The sequence below is a fragment of the Plectropomus leopardus genome, chromosome 3 (genome assembly GCF_026936395.1).
Source record: "Plectropomus leopardus strain MGB_pleo_1.0 chromosome 3, ASM2693639v1, whole genome shotgun sequence".
Lineage (NCBI taxonomy): Eukaryota > Metazoa > Chordata > Actinopteri > Perciformes > Serranidae > Plectropomus > Plectropomus leopardus.
This window is the reverse complement of record NC_142178.1, coordinates 40797501-40817500: the sequence shown is the minus strand read 5'-3', so window position 1 is coordinate 40817500 and position 20000 is coordinate 40797501. Positions and strand designations below refer to the sequence as shown.

The 20000-nt window shown below is 41.9% G+C and overlaps 3 protein-coding genes and 1 long non-coding RNA gene across 7 annotated transcripts in view; 3 read left to right on the top strand and 1 right to left on the bottom strand.

The window, feature by feature from the left end:
* The window catches only part of LOC121942616 (myelin and lymphocyte protein-like), a 12292-nt gene extending 8266 nt beyond the window's left edge, over window positions 1-4026 (bottom strand). Inside the window, exon 1 of one of the 3 annotated variants that reach the window (XM_088075243.1) lies at window positions 3540-4026. Coding sequence is in view for 1 of the 3 variants with exons in the window: in XM_042485877.2 (XP_042341811.1) it covers window positions 3540-3551 (12 nt within the window). In the remaining 2 variants the exon portion in view is untranslated. The remainder of the gene's footprint in view (window positions 1-3539) is intronic. The other 2 variants (XM_042485877.2, XM_042485876.2) reach the window with 2 other exon arrangements.
* pgap4 (post-GPI attachment to proteins GalNAc transferase 4) lies at window positions 3526-11657 on the top strand. Its single transcript, XM_042485872.2, has 2 exons — window positions 3526-3645; window positions 5635-11657. Exon 2 carries the CDS (start codon window positions 5790-5792, stop codon window positions 6975-6977), a length of 1188 nt encoding a protein of 395 aa, XP_042341806.2. The 5' UTR covers window positions 3526-3645; window positions 5635-5789; the 3' UTR covers window positions 6978-11657.
* A 638-nt stretch (window positions 11658-12295) lies between these two features.
* Window positions 12296-13731, top strand: LOC148190092 (uncharacterized). The gene is made up of 2 exons (XR_015776118.1): window positions 12296-12471; window positions 12559-13731. It is a non-coding gene; the product is annotated as an uncharacterized LOC148190092 (long non-coding RNA).
* A 1582-nt stretch (window positions 13732-15313) lies between these two features.
* Window positions 15314-20000, top strand: part of tpcn3 (two pore segment channel 3) — a 26350-nt gene continuing 21663 nt past the window's right edge. For both annotated transcript variants that reach the window (XM_088075177.1, XM_088075176.1), the window contains exons 1-4: window positions 15314-15675; window positions 16653-16735; window positions 17890-18004; window positions 18431-18559. In XM_088075177.1, coding sequence (XP_087931303.1) covers window positions 15580-15675; window positions 16653-16735; window positions 17890-18004; window positions 18431-18559 — 423 coding nt within the window. In that variant the 5' untranslated portion in view covers window positions 15314-15579. The remainder of the gene's footprint in view (window positions 15676-16652; window positions 16736-17889; window positions 18005-18430; window positions 18560-20000) is intronic.

The window sequence follows — 20000 nt, the reverse complement described above, 5'->3', positions numbered from 1 at the left end:
ACCACCAAACCTAAAACCACCACCACCACCAACAACAACAACAACAACAACAGCAACAACAACAACAACAACAACAATCACTGTCACCTCCTACTGCAAAAACAACAGATTAAAAAAAATCAATTGCCAAAAATCTTTGAAGAAAACGAAAATGCTAAAAAGTTTTAAGAGAAATAAAAATCGCAAAAAAAGCCAAAAGATTTTAGGGAGAAAAAAAGCAAAAAAAATAATTAATTAATTTATTAATTTTAAAAAAGCCAAATTTTTCAAAAAGAAAAACGCCTCTCAAAGCTGCGGGCCCGCCAAAGTAAAAATCACTCCACGATCTGGGTCAGTTATAAGCTGTTATACATACTTTTATATATAGTATTATTTAATATTTTGGGTGAATATTATTAAAATGTGTCAGCTTTGGATCGGTGTAAAGATGAACCTGATGATCAGTTTGTGTTTTTTCATAAATGCAGCCTGAAGACAAAATCAAGACACACGAGACGAAAAAGTTTCAACAGCTACATAAAAATATCAGATCGTAATCAGATCGTAGTCCGTCCAAATACTACAAACCATATAGAGGACAGGAGGACGTCTCAGCACGTTTAGGACATGTCATGTTTGTGGTTATGTGAAGGAAATGAAAGCTGCAGTCTGTGTGGGGACTGAGGACAGCGTGCAAATGTTGGACAGACGGAGTCCTGCTCATTGTGCTAACCTGAGACAGCAGGACGTGTGTCTTCAAATAAGACACCAGGACGTCCGTCTTCTGATGAGACAGCACGTTCAGCTGAAATATGAGACAGCTTGATATTTCTGATGACCTGATCTCAGGTGTGTGTGTGTGTGTGTGTGTGTGTGTGTGTGTGTGTGTGTGTGCGTGCGTGTGTGTGCGTGTGTGTGTTCACACCTCTCACTGTAAACACACATTCATGGAAACAGCTATCGTCTCTTCGGCCGGCGAGCTGTCGGACAAACGCCTCAGATAATCGTCCAGCTGGATCCGGTTTCCCGCCGCCGTCACTCGATCCTGCTGCCCGGGAAACCTTCTCCTGACGGAAACAACCGTCTTTTGACGGAGACAATCGTCTCACCATGGAGACAGTCTGTGGATACTGTTCAGAGGGGACGAGGAGTCCTGGAGACAAATCCCGGAACCAAAAGTCCTCTCTGAACAAACAAGCAAAAATTACCAAAATTTCCCTCAGCGTCTTTTCTCCCAAATTCTGGGTGATTTTTTTTCGTTTCGATTTTTTTGGTCTTTGTAACAATTCCGGTAAAATTGTGGTTTGCGTTTTCTTTAAAATATTTTTGTGATTTGTTTGGCAGGTTGTTATTTTTTTATTTTGCCTATTTTTGTTCTTTTAATGTGATTTGCCTAAAAAATGTTGGTGACAATTTTTCTCTTTTAAAATTTCTGGAGATTATTGACGATATTGTGAAATTTTAACAACTTTTCTTTCTTTTAAAGTTTTTTACAATGTTTTTTTTTTTTTTTTAATTTATTTGGTGATTCTTACTTTTTTTTCTTTGAAACTTTTTTTGGTGTTTCAGTGAAAAAAGGACAAAAGAGAACAAATTGGTTTCAAACTCATTTAACATTAAAAAAAAATCTAAAAAATGAATACTGTCTGATGTGCTGAAAGAAAAATCATTTCAGATGACGAGGAAAACTGATTTATTGATATGATGAGCTGTTGCCGGGGTAACGGTTGATGGGGAGCCAAATAAACAGTAAACTTTCTAAAATATGTATCAGTGAGCTGCGGCTTTATGGGCTCAGCTTCCAGAAAGAAGCAACCTGAGCTGCAGCAGATTCCCGCGTCTCCCCTCTTTTGTCCTGTTGATGGAGTTGACAGGTGACCTCGCTGTTATCTAATCAGCAGCGCCGCCGCCAACACGAGGAGCGCACAGGTGCATCTCAAAAAATGAGAATATCGTGAAAAAGTTCATTTTTCATAAAAAAGGTAAACTTTCATATATTGTGTATTAATTACACATAAATTAAAATATTTCAAACCTTTTCATTTTTTTGATGATTATGGCTCACAGCTTATGAAAATCAGAAATCCAGTCTCTCAAATTATCAGAATATTTCCTAAAAATCATCAAGTATGTTCATTTATATACTCAATACTTGGTCGGGACTCCTTTACTACAAATTACTGCATCAGTATGGCAAGTTTTGGGTTGCATGTTTCTAATATTTTTTATTTTTTTGTTGATGATAATTTTGAGTTTTATGGATTTTTTAAAAAAGTTTTTATTTTTTAAGGTTTGGGGTATTTTTTTATAATGTCATTTTTGTGTGTTTTAATTATTTTGTATAATGCTGAGTTTTGGGGTGATGTTTCTTTTCTATTTTTTTTTTTTTAAAGTTGGAGTTTTTTGGTATTTCTTCAAAAAACATTTTTTTGAATAATTTGGGGTTTGTGGTGTTTTTCTATTTAAAATATACTTTTGGGTTTGCTGTGTTTTTTTCTACTTTTCTATTAAAAAATAATAATTTTGGGTTATTAATTAGGTTGTTTTTTCCTATTTTTTCTTAAATAATTCTGAGTCTTTAGGGTGTTTTTTTTTTTTTTAAAGATTTTTCTGCATTGGATACTTTTACTTTTCATACCTTAAGTTAATGACTTCATGAATCCATAATAAATGATCATCCTTTATTTTAGATTATATTTTGTATCTGAATCTGTGAATAATTGAAGCTGTCAGATGAATGTAGAGCAGTAAAAAACAGCAATATTTCCCTCTGAGATGTTGATAATGTATTTTCCTCTCCTCCCTGACAATGAGCCTGCCTGAAGCTCTCTCTGAGGAGCTGTGCTGCCTCCTGCTGCCTCCTGCTGCCTCCTGCTGCCTCCTGCTGCCTCCTGCTGCCTCCTGCTGCCTCCTGATAAATTAAATTAAATTTCAAAGTTTTGGGGTGTTTTTAAAGTATTTAGTATTAGTATTTAGTATTTCTAGTACTTTCATTTGTAACAGAGTAATGTAATATTGAGTTTTGGGGCGTTTTTTTCTATTTTTCTTTTCTATTTTTTTTATGATTTTGAGGTTTTGGGGTGTGTTTTTTAATGTTTTTTCAGCAGCATTGGGATCTTTTATTTTTATTACTTTAAGAATATTTTCATGATTATACTTTCTTACTTTCACTTTAATACTTTCATTGCAGGGATTTTATTGGTATCAGATTAATGTAATTTGGAATTTGGGGGCGTTTTTATTCTAGTTTTTAAAAAAATAATGTTGAGGTTGTGGGGTGTTTTTTCATTTCTATTTTATTTTTGTTTGTTTGTTTTTATCATTTGAGGTTTTGGAGTATTTCCACAGGGTCGTGTGAGTACTTTTACTTCAGTAAAGTATTTGAATACTCGTCCCTCCTCTGTCTCTGGTGTTGTTGTTGTTGTTGTCGTTGCTGTTGTTGTTGTTGTTGTCGTTGCTGTTGTTGTTGTTGTTGTCGTCGTTGTTATCGTTGTTGTAAAGTGTGTGTGCGCCTGTAGAGGCGATATTACGGTATGAGTGCTGCGGCTCTATTACCGTACCCGTGAGGACATGGAGGCTCCGCTGCTCCCGGTGAGTCCTCCCCTCTCCGGTTCAGACCTTCACCAAACACCGTGCTCCGCCTCTGAACGGTTCACCGGCCTGAGGGTGAGTCTGTCCGGTAATCTGCCTGGTAATCTGTCCGTTAATCTGCCCGTTAATCTCTCGGTGTTAGTCGGTTTTATCCGGCGTGTCGCTGATCCGGTTGGAACAGCCTGAGTTTCCGTTATCCGGAAAAAAAAAATTTGCGGGAGTCGAACATGTTTGAGTGTCTCTGGTGTCTCTGTGCGGTGGACACTGTCCTCTGAGACTCCGAGACACTGATGTCCTCGCGGAATGCGCCTCGAGCCCCTAAAATCGGTGTGACCTGCATTTATGCAGTTGGGGTGTGACGTCAGCTGTCCGCGAGCCATCGGGGAAACCTGATGATGAAAATATTTATTTATAAATGCACATGTCTGGATGACGTCATTGTTTACTCCGCCTGATATCAGCTGACTTTTTAAAGATCAAACAAACTCAGTAAATATTGGACTTTGTCCCGTTTTTTCCGGGACATTGAGTCTTCCAGGACACGTGGACAGGTGTGGACACACTACCGGAAGCGACCTGATCAAATGTGGTTCACTGAAAGCGAACAGCAACGTCCGTTCAGGTGTGTCTCACCTGCAGGGACACTCAGGGGGAAAGACATGAAGACATGTATGACGTTTGACAGTTTCTCTGCACATGGACTCATGTCTGAACCATATACTGTATATACATTTTTAATATAAATAGATATAGATAAAGACCTAGATATAGATCTAGCTATAGATTTAGGTTCCTCAGTCTGTGGTCAGAACACACAGATTCAAACACAGTTCTCAAACAGTTCAAACAGTTTCAAATACTCACACTCCTGTCACTCTGCACACAAAATGTACTTTAAAAAAATCAACCTCTGAAGAATATTACACATTGATATGATTTTCTACTTTCACTGAGTGTATTTTTTAAACCAACATCAGTCCTAATCATACATATCAAATGTTTATTAATTTTCAGAATTATTCAGAATTATAACCCTTTAAATGACAGGTTTTTGTCATGATGCCACTATGTTTTTAGATGAAAAAACGATGGCGATAAAACAATAATGATATCAATCGTCAAATAACTTTTCCCCGATGTAAATATGAGATATAGTCGATAGAATGTCGATATAACGCTTTCCAGCCGTGTTTTAACAGACAACACGAACAGCCAATGATAATAAGAATAGATCTGTGGAGAACCAAATGCAGTGAAGGACTGTGTTTGACAGGAGTGTTTGACAGCCACAGCATTTCATCATGGCGGATCAAACAGCTGATGGTCCGACAGCAGCGCAGTGAGACAGACAAACAGAGCGCAGCTTCTCCTCACAGCACCAAAGTGTCTGAAACAGACACATCTGCAGAGGTGAAAGTGACTTCTTTAGACTCTACAGACGACTTTGTGTTAGTTTCAGCTTTAATCAGACTTTGGATGAATTATTTAGAAACACCAGGACGCATCGCTCCGTGTCTCATCCGGCCGCTCGCGCTGAGCTCTCATTATTATTACCAGGGGCAGATGTAATGTTTTAGGGGCCTGGGGCCACAAGCACATGAGCTTATTTTCAGCCTTTCTCTAACTGTGAATGTTGGCAATCTGGACTACATTTAGGACATATGCATCAACACACACACAATTATCACAACATGAAGGAGGAAAAGAGACTAAAATGAGACAAACAGTCCCTAAAGGGTTAACTAAATAAATAAAAACTGCCACTCATGACGAGATCACTCCCCTAAGATGATGTAAGTCCCCTCTGCACGCCCGTGACTCTGTTTTCCCTCCCAACCACAGAGAGCTCCGGAAAGTGTTAATGAAAATTAAAGACACGGATCTGAATCTGAGCAGATGACGGCTCCTTTAAATGAATCGTGTTCATCACAAGTAAAACAAACAAACAAAACACATCAGCTGAGCTTTCAGTTTTTGTCCTCTAACTCAGGACAGACGTCTTTGTATCTTGTCCTGCAGACAGCTGAGACACACGAGCTGAAACTCTCGCCTCTCTGTTTACAGGAAGAAGACGTGTCGACACTTGACTCCTCTCCCACAGCACTCTCGTGTGGCCTCATCAGATTTCACCGCCGCTCTCAGATGCACTGCATGCTGGGACACGCTGGACGTCCTCAGCTCCTGTAGTCTCAGCATAACCGCGGCTGGCTGTTTCCCCGATGCCTCGATGGCGAGCGTTCCTCAGTCAGTACCTGCGATGGTCCAACACTGTGACGCAGGCGGCGGCCCTGTCCGTGGTCACTTTCTGCGTGGTCCTCCCGCTGTGCGGACACCGCCTCCTCTTCTCCTACTTCTTCGTGCGCTCCGCGTACCTGGACTCAATGAGCGAGGACGTCCTGCAGGACAGCCTGGCCCAGGGACAGGGCGCACTGCGCTTCTTTCAGAATGCTCCCACTGCCGCCGCCAGATTCACAGACGTCGCCCAGCACCCTGAGCTGCTGGTTACCGTGGTGACAGCCAGGCGCAACGAGGGGCGGGACTACCACTACCTGCTGCAGGTAATGCGGCAGCTGAGCGGCATCCTGGGAGGCTGCGGCGAGCAGCGGTGCGCCGAGGTGCTGGTCTGCGACGTGGAAAGCGGCCCGCAGGAAAACCAGGACGCCAAGATGCTGGAGGATCACTTCAGGGTGATCCGGCGCTCGCTGCAGGAGCAGCGGAGCAGCAGTGAGCGAGTCAACACCTTTGAGAGGGAGAAGAGGGACTACGTGTTCTGCCTGCGCAGAGGATGGGAGCTGGTGAGGCCCAGAAACGTGGTGGTCCTGGAGGACGACGCTGTGCCGCGGCAGGACTTCTTCTCGGTGGTAAGGGACCTGCTGTCTCGCCGCTTCGCCCTGCGGACGCTCTATGTGAAGCTTTATCATCCCGAGAGGCTGCAGCGCTACTGGAACCCCGAGCCGTACCGCCTCCTGGAGTGGGTGGGGCTCGGACTGGTGGGAGCGACGGCGCTTCTCCTCGCCCTCCCTCACTGGAACCCCTGCTCCTTCTCCTTCACGCTGTGCGCCGGGCATCTCCTCTTCTTCACCCTTTACATCATGGCGGCCGCCGAGCTGCTCGGGCGCCACTACCTCTTGGAGGTGCGGAGACTCTCCCCGCAGCTCTACGCCATCTCGCCGGCCACAGAGTGCTGCACGCCGGCCATGCTGTTCCCCGGGAACGCCTCGCTCAGGGTGGCTGAGTTCCTGGACGGGTCCTTCTGCGTAAAGGGGAACGCCAAAGACATGGTGCTGTATCAGATGGCGAGGACGATCCCCGGTGAGAGGGCGCACAGCGTGGAGCCCAACCTTGTCACCCACATCGGGGCGTACTCGTCCGTCAGGCCCAACCCGCCCAGACCCAGACTCCTCTGAGTCACTGCGACATCCAGCCAGCTCCCTCTGCGCCTGGTTTCCTGTCCACGGCACCACCTGATCTGAAGGTTCACAGCTTCTCTGCACAGGAAGTGTTTATCAGCCCGCCGTCTGACGGCTGTGTAACGGCTCAGCTGCGTGTGACTGTGACCTGATGTGTTTTTTCACACTTCAAGTCTGTTTGCTTCTGTTTCACGTATGTAACTCTGGTGATTTAGGCCTGTTTCCACGGCAACGGTTCCTGCATGAAACGTAAATCATTTGTCATGGTTCGGCCTTTCGTTCACACGACAACGGCGTGTTGGCAGCCCGAAAACACGAACTTCTGAACCCGGGTTCCAGAGTGTAATCTTTTGAAAACGCCACCGCGTCTGTCGCAGAGAAAACTGGCTAATTGTGTGAGAACGATGACGTCACGGCCGAACTTCACGCAGGTGCATGGTCTTCTTCTGTGGTGTCTTTACAAAGTTACCCTGTCAGATACTGGCCTGGCGTGCGGGCTGCAGTGCAAAAAAGCAAAGGAAAGACTTTTCTGTTGGAGGCCGGCGCTGCGACAAGCAGCTCGCTAGGAACGCCGAGTCTAGTTAAAGTGCCACTGAGGTGTTTACATGACGGAGGAAATCCACTTCCTGTCACATGATCTGGGCGTTAATCCGATTTCCAGAAATTCACTTTAGTCTGATTTCAGTGGGACGAACACGTTTACAGCATTTTAAAAGTCCAGTTTCAGGTGGACTGACATAATAATTCCTCTTTTTATAACATCGTGGAAACAGACTGAGTGCGATGGACATACAGTGGACCGACATTGGACAAACGATGGACAGACGGTGGACAAACGATGGACAGACGGTGGACAAACGATGGACAGACGGTGGACAGACGGTGGACGCCCATTTCACCAGCAAATCACACAGATGTCTCTGAGCTGCGTTTTCAGTTCAAATCATCGCTGCTGGAAAACGTCTTTATTGGACGTTCAGGTTTGTGACTCAGCTGAGGGGTTTCTAGTCTTCGCTGCTGTCGGGGCGATTTTTCTGCCCGAGCTCATGAAACTGTTTTTTAAAATCCGATGCTGTCAGTTTCCTCCATGATCTTCATCTTCAGGCCTTTTTGGAACAAACAGATTATTTTTTATCAACTTGTTCTGTGGATCTGATGACGATAATAAGATTATTAAAGGATCGTTTACCCAGACGGAAACATTTTGGAAAACTGAATATACCCTTAAAGTTTTCGAAAAGTCCTGGAATGTAGTTCAAGAAACATATATAATAAAAAAATGTGTTCAAGGACTGTTAGAAATTTGAAAACAATTATAATATGATCATTTCTCTTCTTACTGTTTTCGGCTGTGATAAATGAAAATTTTGGTGATTTTTAAAAAAAAAAAAAAAGAAAATATGCTCTCCGAACCTGAGATTTTCTTCAAAAATGGGCAATAATATTTAAAGAATAAAAAGACATGGAAGGCTTCCAAAATCACTGAAAAAAGTTAAAGAAATAAAATCACTTTTTTTTCTTTAAAAAATGGCCCAATAATGTATAGAAAAAAAATCCAAATTTTAGAAATAGAGAAAAAATCAATTTTTTTTTTCTTTAAAATCGGCCGAACATTTTTAAAGAAACAAAAAAAGGAACAAAAAGTTTGGTTTTGGTAACCGTCAAAGGTCTCTGACTTGAACCTGAGTTTGTGTTTACGGCTGTTTTTATTTCGTCGGGTTGCTGAGTTTGTGATTGTGGCCTTTTTTCTTACACACTCGTTATTTTGCTGTAAATCGAATTCACAGAGGATTTAGAGTTAGAGAGCGATCATGTGATCACGCGTCTCTGCGGTGCCGCCGTCGCCGTCAACGGCACCTCAAACTGCAGCGACACGAGCGACACGAGCGAACCTCCTCACAACACCCGGTTTCATATCAGCCTCTGAAGCAGCAGTCTGACATTTTAGCTCCTTTTAGCGTCTTCTCCGTCTGAACGTGACACGTTCGCTGTTTCAGATGAAAACTGAAGGCGATTTGAACAATGAATCCTGGATTTCAGACGGAAACGGATTCTCATTTTGGTGATTTTCTGAAATGACGACTGTTACGTGCTGACTTTACAACTTTTTATTGTTGTTGTTTTATTGTTTGTATTATCAAATTTAAAATTTTCGCTTTAAATGTTGAAAGAGAAAACGCTTTGAGAGACAAGGAGCGTTTGGCAAAGAGAAAGGACTTTGGCTGCTTCCTGTAAACCTCCCAAATTCAGAAATCAGGACTGCACTGAGAATGGTGTCTTAACGCTGACTTAATGTTAGTTTAATGTTGTCTTAACGCTGACTTAATGTTAGTTTAATGTTGTCTTAACGCTGACTTAATGTTAGTTTAATGTTGTCTTAATGCTGGCTAAATGTTGACTTAACCTTGGCTTAATGCTGGCTTTACACTTGCTAAATGCTGGCTAACACTGTCGTAACGCTTTCTTAACCCTGGCCAAACGCTGGCCTAATGCTGGCTAAACACTGTTGTTGAATGTTGACTAAACGTTGGCTGAACGTTGGCTGAACGTTGGCTGAACGTTGGCTGAACGCTGGTCTAAAGTTGTCAGACTCTGGAGACTGATTGAGCTAAAATGTCAGACTGTCGCTGAATGTGCCTTAAATGTTTTTACTGTTGAACTTTATTAGCAGAATATTACCCATGATTCCACTGTGGAGGAGGCTGGTCCGTTGTAATATCTGAGTGCATTTATTTTTCACAGACTCGTATATTTAGATGAAATGAAACCTGTAAGAACGACAGGAAGCAGCTGCCAAAATAAAACCAACTGGCCTTCGAGAATTCTTAGCTCTAAACCGCCAAATTAAGAGTTTGACTGAGATCCTGTTGTGTTGAAAACGAGGTCGCAGCACCTCACGTGACACACGTAATTAGTTTTTCCCTTTAAAAAAAAAGTGACGTCTTTAATAAGAGAGTTAACGAGAATAAAGAACAAACGTTTAAATGTTTCCAAGAAAGAATCTGCTTCCTGTTGTGCTCTCCACATGAAAAGGACAAAATTTTTAGTTTGAATTTTAAAGGAATAGTCCAACATATAAAAATAAATCAAACCTGAACTGTTTTGATTTATTTTTTAACACCTGGATCAGCGTCACTTGTCTTGCGTTCAGACGTGTTTTATGAGCGTTTAAACCTCTGAGATATTCCAAAAACACGAAGCAGAGTGACGCCGCACTGACTGCTGCTGATAAAAGAATTATTATTGATATTATTATTATTATCATTGACATTAATAATAATTGTAATTAATAATAATAATAATAATTATGATAATCAGTACTGATGAAGAGCTGCTGACGAACGTTTAATCCAACTGCAGCCTGAAGATTCAAAAATGAGTGTAAACATGATTTATTATAACTGACCTGAATATTGACTCCTAGTGACTTTTAAATTGCACTTTATGAAAAACGCAGTTTTAAGGTAAACAAATAATTAAAATAATTTATAGAATAAAAAAAAATATTAACGATCCAAACAATCAGTGAACAGCAGTTCATTTTTTATATTTTCATGAAAATATTCAGATAAATAATCAGCTCCAATCACAACATTTTATTTATCTCAACAGAAATAAGTTGATAATTTTCATTTCTCAAACTGAATTTAGGGTTTGATTGAAGCTCGCTTTGACTTTGATTTGGGTTTTATTTCTGCCTGACATTTATGATTTTTTTGTTTGTGATTTAATCAGAAATTTTGCTGCGTCTGTTTTTCCTTCACTGCCACAAACACTAAAGTTTGTTTTTCTGTGTAATATTTTAGTTTTTCATCACATTATTTTGTTTGCATATTAATGAGTTGAAGATTTATTTTATTTCTTTGAAATAAACTCAAAACGCTCCGACTGACCAAAGAGGGACTCGAGACGTCAGATAAAATAAATCAGTTAACTATGAAGATTTTCATTTTTGTCTCGACATTATTTGTGTGAACAAATCGACAATCTGTGTTAAAAATATAAATCATCTTCCAGAAATACAAATAAAGAAACCTGTAAAATCAAAGTACATTTTGCAAATATAAAATGGATTTGCAAATACAAAAAATTAAAAATCTGTAAATGAATGCATTAAATCATCTTTATTTTTTATGTGGAAATTTACAAATTAAAAAAAACATTTGTGATTATCTTTCGAACATAACTTTCAGACAGATATTTGAAAACCCAGTTTTTATTTGTGAATCTCATTTTACGCACAGTCTTTTTATTATTATTCATTTTGGGAATTAGTTTGTGTATTTTGATTTGTATATTCATATGTGATTTTACAAATCTTCTTGTATTTGTGGAATTTGTTTTATATTTGCAAATTACAAACTTGCACACGGATCATCGATCTTTTTACGTAAATAATATTCAGACAAATCTCTCTGTATTACACTGGTATTTCAAAATAAAAGCACTGTAACCATTTGATAGAGGTGAAAATTTGAAGGTGTGATTTGACAGAAGATGTGAATGAAATCTGTTTTTCTGTAAAAACATTTGAGCTGAACTGAAATCTTGACTGCTGGTCGTGTTTACACTGAGACCCTGTCGCTCTTTTCTACGTCTAAATCTCTGAAGACGTTCGGCTGTCGCAAGTTTTTGTTCCAGCGGTGAAAATAAAAATAAAGTGATTGACACTGTGAATTGTTTTTGTCCTTTTAGTGTCCATGAGGTGCCTAAGACATAAAACAGCATCAGAATAGATCCCCTACACCCCCACAGAGGACACAGCTCAGACAATGATGTCCAAAATGTCCTAGAAACATCCCAAAAACCTAAAAATGTCCAAAAAAAAAAAAGAAAAAAAAAGCTGCTTCTCATTGGTTCAGATAATTCAGTTTGCAGCCAATCAGAGTGTCAGACTGCAGAGACACCAGCAGGGGGCAGCAGAGCCGCAGAGACACCAGGACCTCAGGTGTCCCATTTCCCTGATTTAAAGCTGGAAAAACAAGAAAGATGTTTCATGACACAAATAATAATAATAATAATAATAATGATGATGATGATAATTATAATAATAATATTGACAATGATAATAATAATATTGACAATAATAATAATAATAATAATAATAATAATAATAATAATAATAATAATAATAATAATGATATTTTCTAACTCTGCTGGTTATAGAGAGGCTGCTGACTACAGGAAAAAAATGTCGAAATGTTTAACTTTTTTTCGTGGAATATTAATACTTTATTGTCTTGGTAAAAAAGACTTTTAAAAATTGAAACATTACCTCTTTGGTTTTTAAAAATATTTGTTTTGACATTATGTGGCAGGATAGCGCTGCGCTCCCTGCCGTGAGGGGCAGTGTGGCAGACAATTGCGCATCGCCTATAAATAGACCAGGTCGGACCCGTCTCGTTCTTTCCGCTTCCTCTTCCTCCTTCACGGAGCCGACAGCGTGTGTGGTGGCGTCTCGCTGGTTTGCAGGTTAGATCTCCAAACAAAGGTATGCATGCTCTGTGTCTCCTCGATCTGCTCAAGTTATTCTGTGTTGTGGGCCTGGCGCTTACCTCAGTTTCGCTCCGTCCGGCAGCGCGGTGTTACCTGGAGCCGAGCTGTCTCCCTCGGGGCAGTGTGTGTGTGGTGCACTCTCTGCGGGTAAGATGCTCAGTTCTCTGTTTTTTTATATATTATGCTGTCGATGGTCGGGTGAGGTGTACTGATTTGTTTTCTCCCGGCTGTCGCTGCTAGAGTCTGGGGTGTGCGCTTCCTCCTCCTGCCTCGGTGACATCTCTGATCCTGCTCTCCGTACGCGGCCGTCACGCGCCGCTGTGAGCCTTGCTGCTGTCCTGGCTCTTTATGTGTCCTGGCTCTTTATGTGTCCTGGCTATTTCTGTGTCCGGGCTCTTCCTTTTGGCCTGGGTTTTGTTTTCTTTTTTTAGTTCATCTTGGCTTCGGCGTTGTTTCGGCTCATGGCTGACCCCCCTCTCGTCCATTCTGCGGGGGTAACTGTCCTCCGTGTGGCTCTTCGTGGGACTCCAGCCGCTTTGACTCGGCGCTCCGGGTCGGCCTGCATTTGACTCTCCGATCCGGTCCTGTTGACTGCAGTCAAAGGCTGTGGCAACACAGCCTAGCCAAAAGTTGCCGGCGTGCGCCCAGAGGGGCGTCCTAACTTTTATTGCCACAGAGCCACACCCACCAAGACTGTTTTAAATTAGAGTGGCAGACATTTATTGATTATTATTGGATTATTATTGTGTCTCAGTGTTATATTGGATTTATTGTTTGAATTTATTTGTTATTTCTTTTCATTGGATTATTATTGCTTGAGTTTCTGTTATATCGGATTAATTGTTTAGAAATATTTCTTTTCTTGATTTTGATAATTTGCGATTTAGTATAGTTTCTTTTGGCTTTGGGGTGTTATTTTTGATTATGTTGTGTGTGTGAGGACTGCCTTGATTTTATGGTTTTAATATTGTTTTCTTCCTGTTGACAGGTGCTGAGGCCCAGAGCGGCAGCGGTTTCCCTGGTGGTGGTTCCTTTTTCACGTTTTGGTTTGCAGTGTCACGGGTGAAGTGTAGTTTTGGATCCCTCCTTTTTTTGTTACCGCTGTCGTGGTAAGCCCCAGCCCTGTCCCTTATTTCCTTTAAGTGGCTCCTCACATCATTTCTCACCATTATTACCGTCTTTTATGTTGATTTATTTAGTCTGTTACTCGGTTAAAAATAATTGTTTAATAAAATATATTTTTATAATTGGAAATCACGCTCTCGTCCTGTGGAGTTATTTTGACCTGCGTGCCTTGTTTCAAATCGAAAACTGGTAACTTATGAAGTCCTGTTATATCCTGGGGTGAAAGCCCCCAGGTGGCGTTGTCAGCAACCTTTTGATTCCGCTCGCCTTGCCACAATTACTCAACTTATTTTCTCCAAAATGTTGTCAGTTTTTTGTTCGACAAATTGAACATGAGAATAGAGATGAAATGAAAGAAAATAATTAACAGAAATAATAAAAAGTGATACAAAACAATTGAAATGTCGCCACTTCGGTTAATGTGGAATTTGTATTTATTGCCTTCTGATTTTTTGGGCGTCTTATTGTCTTATTTTGGTGTGATTTTGTAGAAGTTTCTAAAAGAGAAAAGTTTAATATCTGGTCTGGAGTCTCTCTCCGCCTGCTGGTTTGAGAAACACTGAAAAGTTTGTCTGCTGCAGATGAAATAAATAAAAAAATTAAAAATCCCAAAATATTCTGGAATAGAAACAAACGTCAGTCTGAGGTCTCTGCTGCGGACAAACGTCTGAAATCTGTCTCTGCTGTGTCTTCCTGTCCCTCCTGTCCTCCTCAGAGCTTTCTGTCCCGTTTCCGTTATCCTGCTGCCGTGAGTCACGTGACCCCCGTGCTGCCTTCATGGTCTCCGAAAAAACCAAAGCCAAAACCAAAACCAACTGACAGCAAAACAAACGAGCTTTATTCAAACATTAGAAAAAGAAAAAGAAAAGTACCATTTTACATATATATATATATATATATATATATATATATATATATATATATATATATATATATATATATATATATATATATATATATATATATATATATATATATATATATAAAATGCATAGATAAATAATAAAAACCAAATAAAGAGAGAAAAACTTATTGCAGGTGCAGGCACTCAAGATGGTTTGAAGGATAAATTAATATATACGACTACGTCTCACAGCTGGCCTGGGAACGCCTCGGGGTCCCGGGAAGAGCTGGACGAAGTGGCCGGGAGAGGGAAGTCTGGGTTTCCTGCTTAGGCTGCTGCCCATGACCCGACCCCGGATAAACAGAAGAAAATGGATGGATGGATGGATGGATAATTTATATTGGGTCTTGTTCTTTCTCTCTTATTCTCTTTTATGTCATTTATGTTATTTAAAAAAAAAAAAAAAAAAAAAAAAATTATATATATATATATATATATATATATATATATATATTTATATATTTAATGTATTTAAATTTGTACAGCACTTTGGTCAGTTTTGTGCAAAGACTTTAAGAATTATTTTTGGGAAAGTGTGTTCGGTTTTCTCAGTTACTCAAGAAAAGACAAACAAAACATTTTTTCCAGTTTATTTGGTTATTTATTTTTTTAAATTTTAAAGCCCCCTCCTGAACCTCAATCAGTCTTTTTTTAAATGCGGAAACATTCAGACTGATTTACAGACTTTATATTAATATTTATTTACAAAATAATAACATTTGTCATCACGTTTAGATTTTAGGGTCACGAGCCTCGTACACGTCACAGTGTCTTTTGTCCTGCGGTCCGTGAAGGCAGCACAAGTTTATCAGAGCAGGACAAACAGCAGCTGAGACACTCAGAGACACACCGAGACACACACTGATGGAGGTTAAACTGTCCCGCTAACAGAGAGGACAACATGTGACGTGGATCCTTGTCAAGTCAAACCGAGAGGACAGACAAGTGTGGACTTTTGTCCCGCAGAGACAGAGACAGTCAGATTGACGGGCTGCAAAGTCCTCAAGCTGCAGCCGAAGAACTTTTGGAGAGTCGCTTTTAGTTTTTTAGTTTTTTGGGGGGACAGTTGGAGAGATGTCCGAGCCGGAGAAGAGCGAGGACATTCCTGACGAGTCTGCAGGAAAAGGAAAAGGAATTCCAAACGGAGGGAACTCTGCAAAAAGCAAAGAGGTGAGAGCGCGTGCGCGTACACACACACACACACACACACACACACACACACACACACACGCACACACACAGCTGATACTCGTGTCTGTCTCACATGACGGCAGTAAAGTGATGGTGGACTTTTGTCCCCTCAGATTCATAAAGCAGTCAAACAGTGAAGAGGACACTCAGAGACTCCCTGTCCTCAGAGACCTGCTGCTGCTGATGAGACACTTTGTTTTTTTTCTGTCTCTTCTGATTTAAGAGTCACTTTGGACACTTTTGGACACACAAGTCAGCTTTACATTTCACAGATTTAACCCTTTAGTGTCTGTTTGTCTCATTTTAGTCTCTTTTCTTCTTCCTGTTGTGATAACTGTGTGTGTGTTGATGCATGTGTCCTAAATGTAGTCCAGATTGTGTATTTGAGTGTAATCAGTGAATTTGCAGCTCAGCTCCTACAATAAGTCTAAAATACACTGTGGAAACTAAATAGTTACATTCAGACTGTTCAGGTCCAAAAATGCTCCATTGAAACCCATTCAAACTGACATTTTTGATCCCACAGCCATCAGAGCAGAAAAACATGAATGCATATAAAAATAAATCAATATATATATTGGGCTGATTTAGCTGTAATTTTCTTGTATCATTTACTTATTTCTTCTATTCTTTGGGCCGTTTCTTCCAAATCCACATTTATCTGTAGAGCAAATTTAAAAAACCGCACAGGCGACCAAAGTGCTTCACGTCAATAAATAGATTTTAAAAAAAAAAAATAGCACAAATATCATAAAACAGAAGATAAAAAATAAACTGTTTAAAAAAAGGTCTGAGAAAGTTGGATCCAGAGTTTGCAGACTGATGATCGAAGTTTAATGTGAATCAGACTTTCGGTTTAAGAGTTCTGACTTTTCAAAGTTCGACCTTGACCTTTGATCACAGCGCCCCCTGACCTTTGGACCTGAACCTTTAATAACAGTTTGTGTGTTTTTCAGGATTTCGATCTGGCTTCCATCTACGTGTCGGATGCTCAGTACAACAGGAACATTTACTTCGACACGTCGCCGCAGGCCGTGAGGTGAGGCACAAACGTTTCTGATGCAGTTTCTTCTTCTGCTGCTTTTAATCAGAACTGAACTCAAAACACCAAATCTCAGAACCACGAAGGACCGAGGGACTGTCTTTACAGATTGTCCGTCTGTCCGTATGTCAGTCCGTCCTGTTCTTGTGAACACGTTATCACAAAAACACCTTGAGGGGATTTCTTCACATTTGGCACAAACGTCCACTTTGGACTGTTTCCGCTAGGTGACCTGTCACAATCAGTGTAGCTGCTGATCACTGACATATCCCAGACCGTCGGCAGCTACACTCACACACTGACATATCCCAGACCGTCAGCAGCTACACTCACACACTGACATATCCCAGACCGTCAGCAGCTACACTCACACACTGACATATCCCAGACTGTCAGCAGCTACACTCACACACTGACATATCCCAGACTGTCAGCAGCTACACTCACACACTGACATATCCCAGACTGTCAGCAGCTGCACTCACACACTGACATATCCCAGACTGTCAGCAGCTACACTCACACACTGACATATCCCAGACTGTCAGCAGCTACACTCACACACTGACATATCCCAGACTGTCAGCAGCTACACTCACACACTGACATATCCCAGACTGTCAGCAGCTACACTCACACACTGACATATCCCAGACTGTCAGCAGCTGCACTCACACACTGAGGAGGAGGAGACTCAACTGAATTCATAGTTTATGTTTGTTTTTATCTTTTTCATCGAAAAACATGGTGGCATCATGACGAGAACCTGCATTTAAAGGGTTAAAATTTTGAAATTTGCTGAATATTTGATATTTATGAATAAGACGGATGTTGGTTAAAAATTAACTCAAAAAAGCAGAAAATCATATTAATGTACAAAGATTTTTAAAGCTTCATTGTGAAAAGTGCATTCTGTGCGCAGTGATGCAGTGTGAGATAGTAAAGGGTTAAAAACTACAGTGAGCAGCAGTTTACTGATGAAACTAAAGATCTGCGTGTGTGTGCATGTATGTGCGTATGTGTGTGCATGCATGTGTGTGTGCATGCATGTATGTGTGTGTGTGTGTGTGCATGTGTGTGTGCGTGCGTGTGTGTGTGTGTGTGTGTGTGTGTGTGTGTGTGCGTGCGTGTGTGTGTGTGTGTGTTTTCAGGCTGTATCTGCGCTACAACCACTGGATCCCTAAGGTGCTCCTCTACGTCTTCATCCTGGTCGATCTGTCTCTGGCCGTCTTCGAGGAGCCCGCCGTCGTCCCGCTGCCCGTCTGGGTGAGGTTGGACACCGCGGTCTGACACACAAACTCTGTGTCATACTTCCTCTTTTTAACGTGCGATTCATCCGAAAAAAACCTGCTTTCACTCTGCAGAAAAAGAAAATGTTTTTTGAGAGTTTGCCCAAAAATGTAAAAAAATTATTTAAAAAAGCACTTTTGACAAACATAATTTTTAACTTGTGTGTGTGTGTGTGTGTGTGAGTGTGTGAGTGTGTGTGTGCGTGTGTGTGCGCGTGTGCGTGTGTGTGTGTGTGTGTGTGTGTGTGTGTGTGTGTGTGTGTGTGTGTGTGTGTGTGTGTGTGTGTGTGCGTGTGTGTGTGTCTGTGTGTGTGTGTGCGTGCGTGCGTGTGTCTGTGTGTGTGTGTGTGCGTGCGTGCGTGTGTGTGTGTGTGTGTGCGTGCGTGCGTGTGTGTGTGTTCAGGCCACCATGCTGGTGGAGCTGCTCTGTCTGCTCGTCTTCACCATCCGACTCGTTCACTACGCCAAAGTGATCCCTCGAGACAAGTTCTGGAAAGATCCGAAAAACATCTGCATCATCGTCATCCTGGTGGTAGGAGGAGCTTCATTACATCATCACGTGGGTGGGGAGGGGCTCCGTGTCATCATCACGGTGGTGGGAGGGGCTTAAAATTGTCCGTCACAAACCTCGTACTAACCAGCTGCTCTTTGATTATGACGTTTTTAAAAAGTTGTAGCGATCTTGAACGTTTTATTGTTACGTATTAGGAACGCTAAAATGACATCGTGATTTTAAGCAAACGAAACATAAGCAGAGACAGTTTGTCGCTCTTCACGTTGTATTGTGCAGTTTGGCCTTTCGTTCACACGACAACAGCGTTTTGGAGGCCTGAAAACGCCTGTGTGTGTGTGTGTGTGTGTGTGTGTGTGTGTGTGTGTGTGTGTGTGTTGTCACTATGTTGAATGAAAACTGATTTTAAAACGCAAAGAAACTTTTTCTGTTTTTAGTTCTTGTCTCAACGAGACCTCAGAGGACTAGAAGACGAGGTGTTTGAGTTTTTGGATTTGGGGAGGACAGCAGTCAGTGTGGACGTGCAGAGATGACGGTCTATATGTGGACCTGTAGAGATGACGGTCTGTGTGTGGACCTGCACAGATGACGGTCTATATGTGGACCTGCAGAGATAACTATCTGTGTGTGGACCCGCAGAGAGGACGGTCTGTGTGTGGACCCGCAGAGAGGACGGTCTGTGTGTGGACCCGCAGAGAGGACAGTCTGTGTGTGTGAACTAGCTGTCCCGATGACGGTTGGTGGTTCCTGGTCTCTGTGGTCTTCTGGTCTCTGTGAGTCCCTGGTCAATGCGAGTCTCTGGTGTCTGTGGTCTCCTGGTCTCTGTGGTTTCCTGGTCTTTGTGAGTTCCTGGTCTCTGTGGTTTCCTGGTCTCTGTGGTCTCCTGGTCTCTGTGGTCTGCTGATCTCTGTGAGTCTCTGGTCTCTGTGGTCTCCTGGTCTCTGTGAATCCCTGGTCTCTGTGGTTTCCTGGTCTCTGTGGTCTCCTGGTCTCTGTGAATCCTTGGTCTCTGTGGTTTCCTGGTCTCTGTGGTCTCCTGGTCTCTGTGAGTCTCTGGTCTATGTGGTCCCCTGGTCTCTGTGGTCCCCTGGTCTGTGTGAGTCCCTGGTCTGTGTGAGTCCCCTGGTCTCTGTGGTCAACTGGTCTCTGTGGTCCCCTGGTCTGTGTGAGTCCCTGGTCTCTGTGGTCCCCTGGTCTCTGTGGTCCCTGGTCTGTGTGAGTCCCTGGTCTGTGTGAGTCCCTGGTCTGTGTGAGTCCCTGGTCTGTGTGAGTCCCTGGTCTGTGTGGTCCCTGGTCTGTGTGAGTCCCTGGTCTGTGTGAGTTCCTGGTCTGTGGGAGTCCCTGGTCTGTGTGAGTCCCTGGTCTGTGGGAGTTCCTGGTCTGTGGGAGTCCCTGGTCTGTGTGAGTCCCTGGTCTGTGTGAGTCCCTGGTCTGTGGGAGTTCCTGGTCTGTGGGAGTCCCT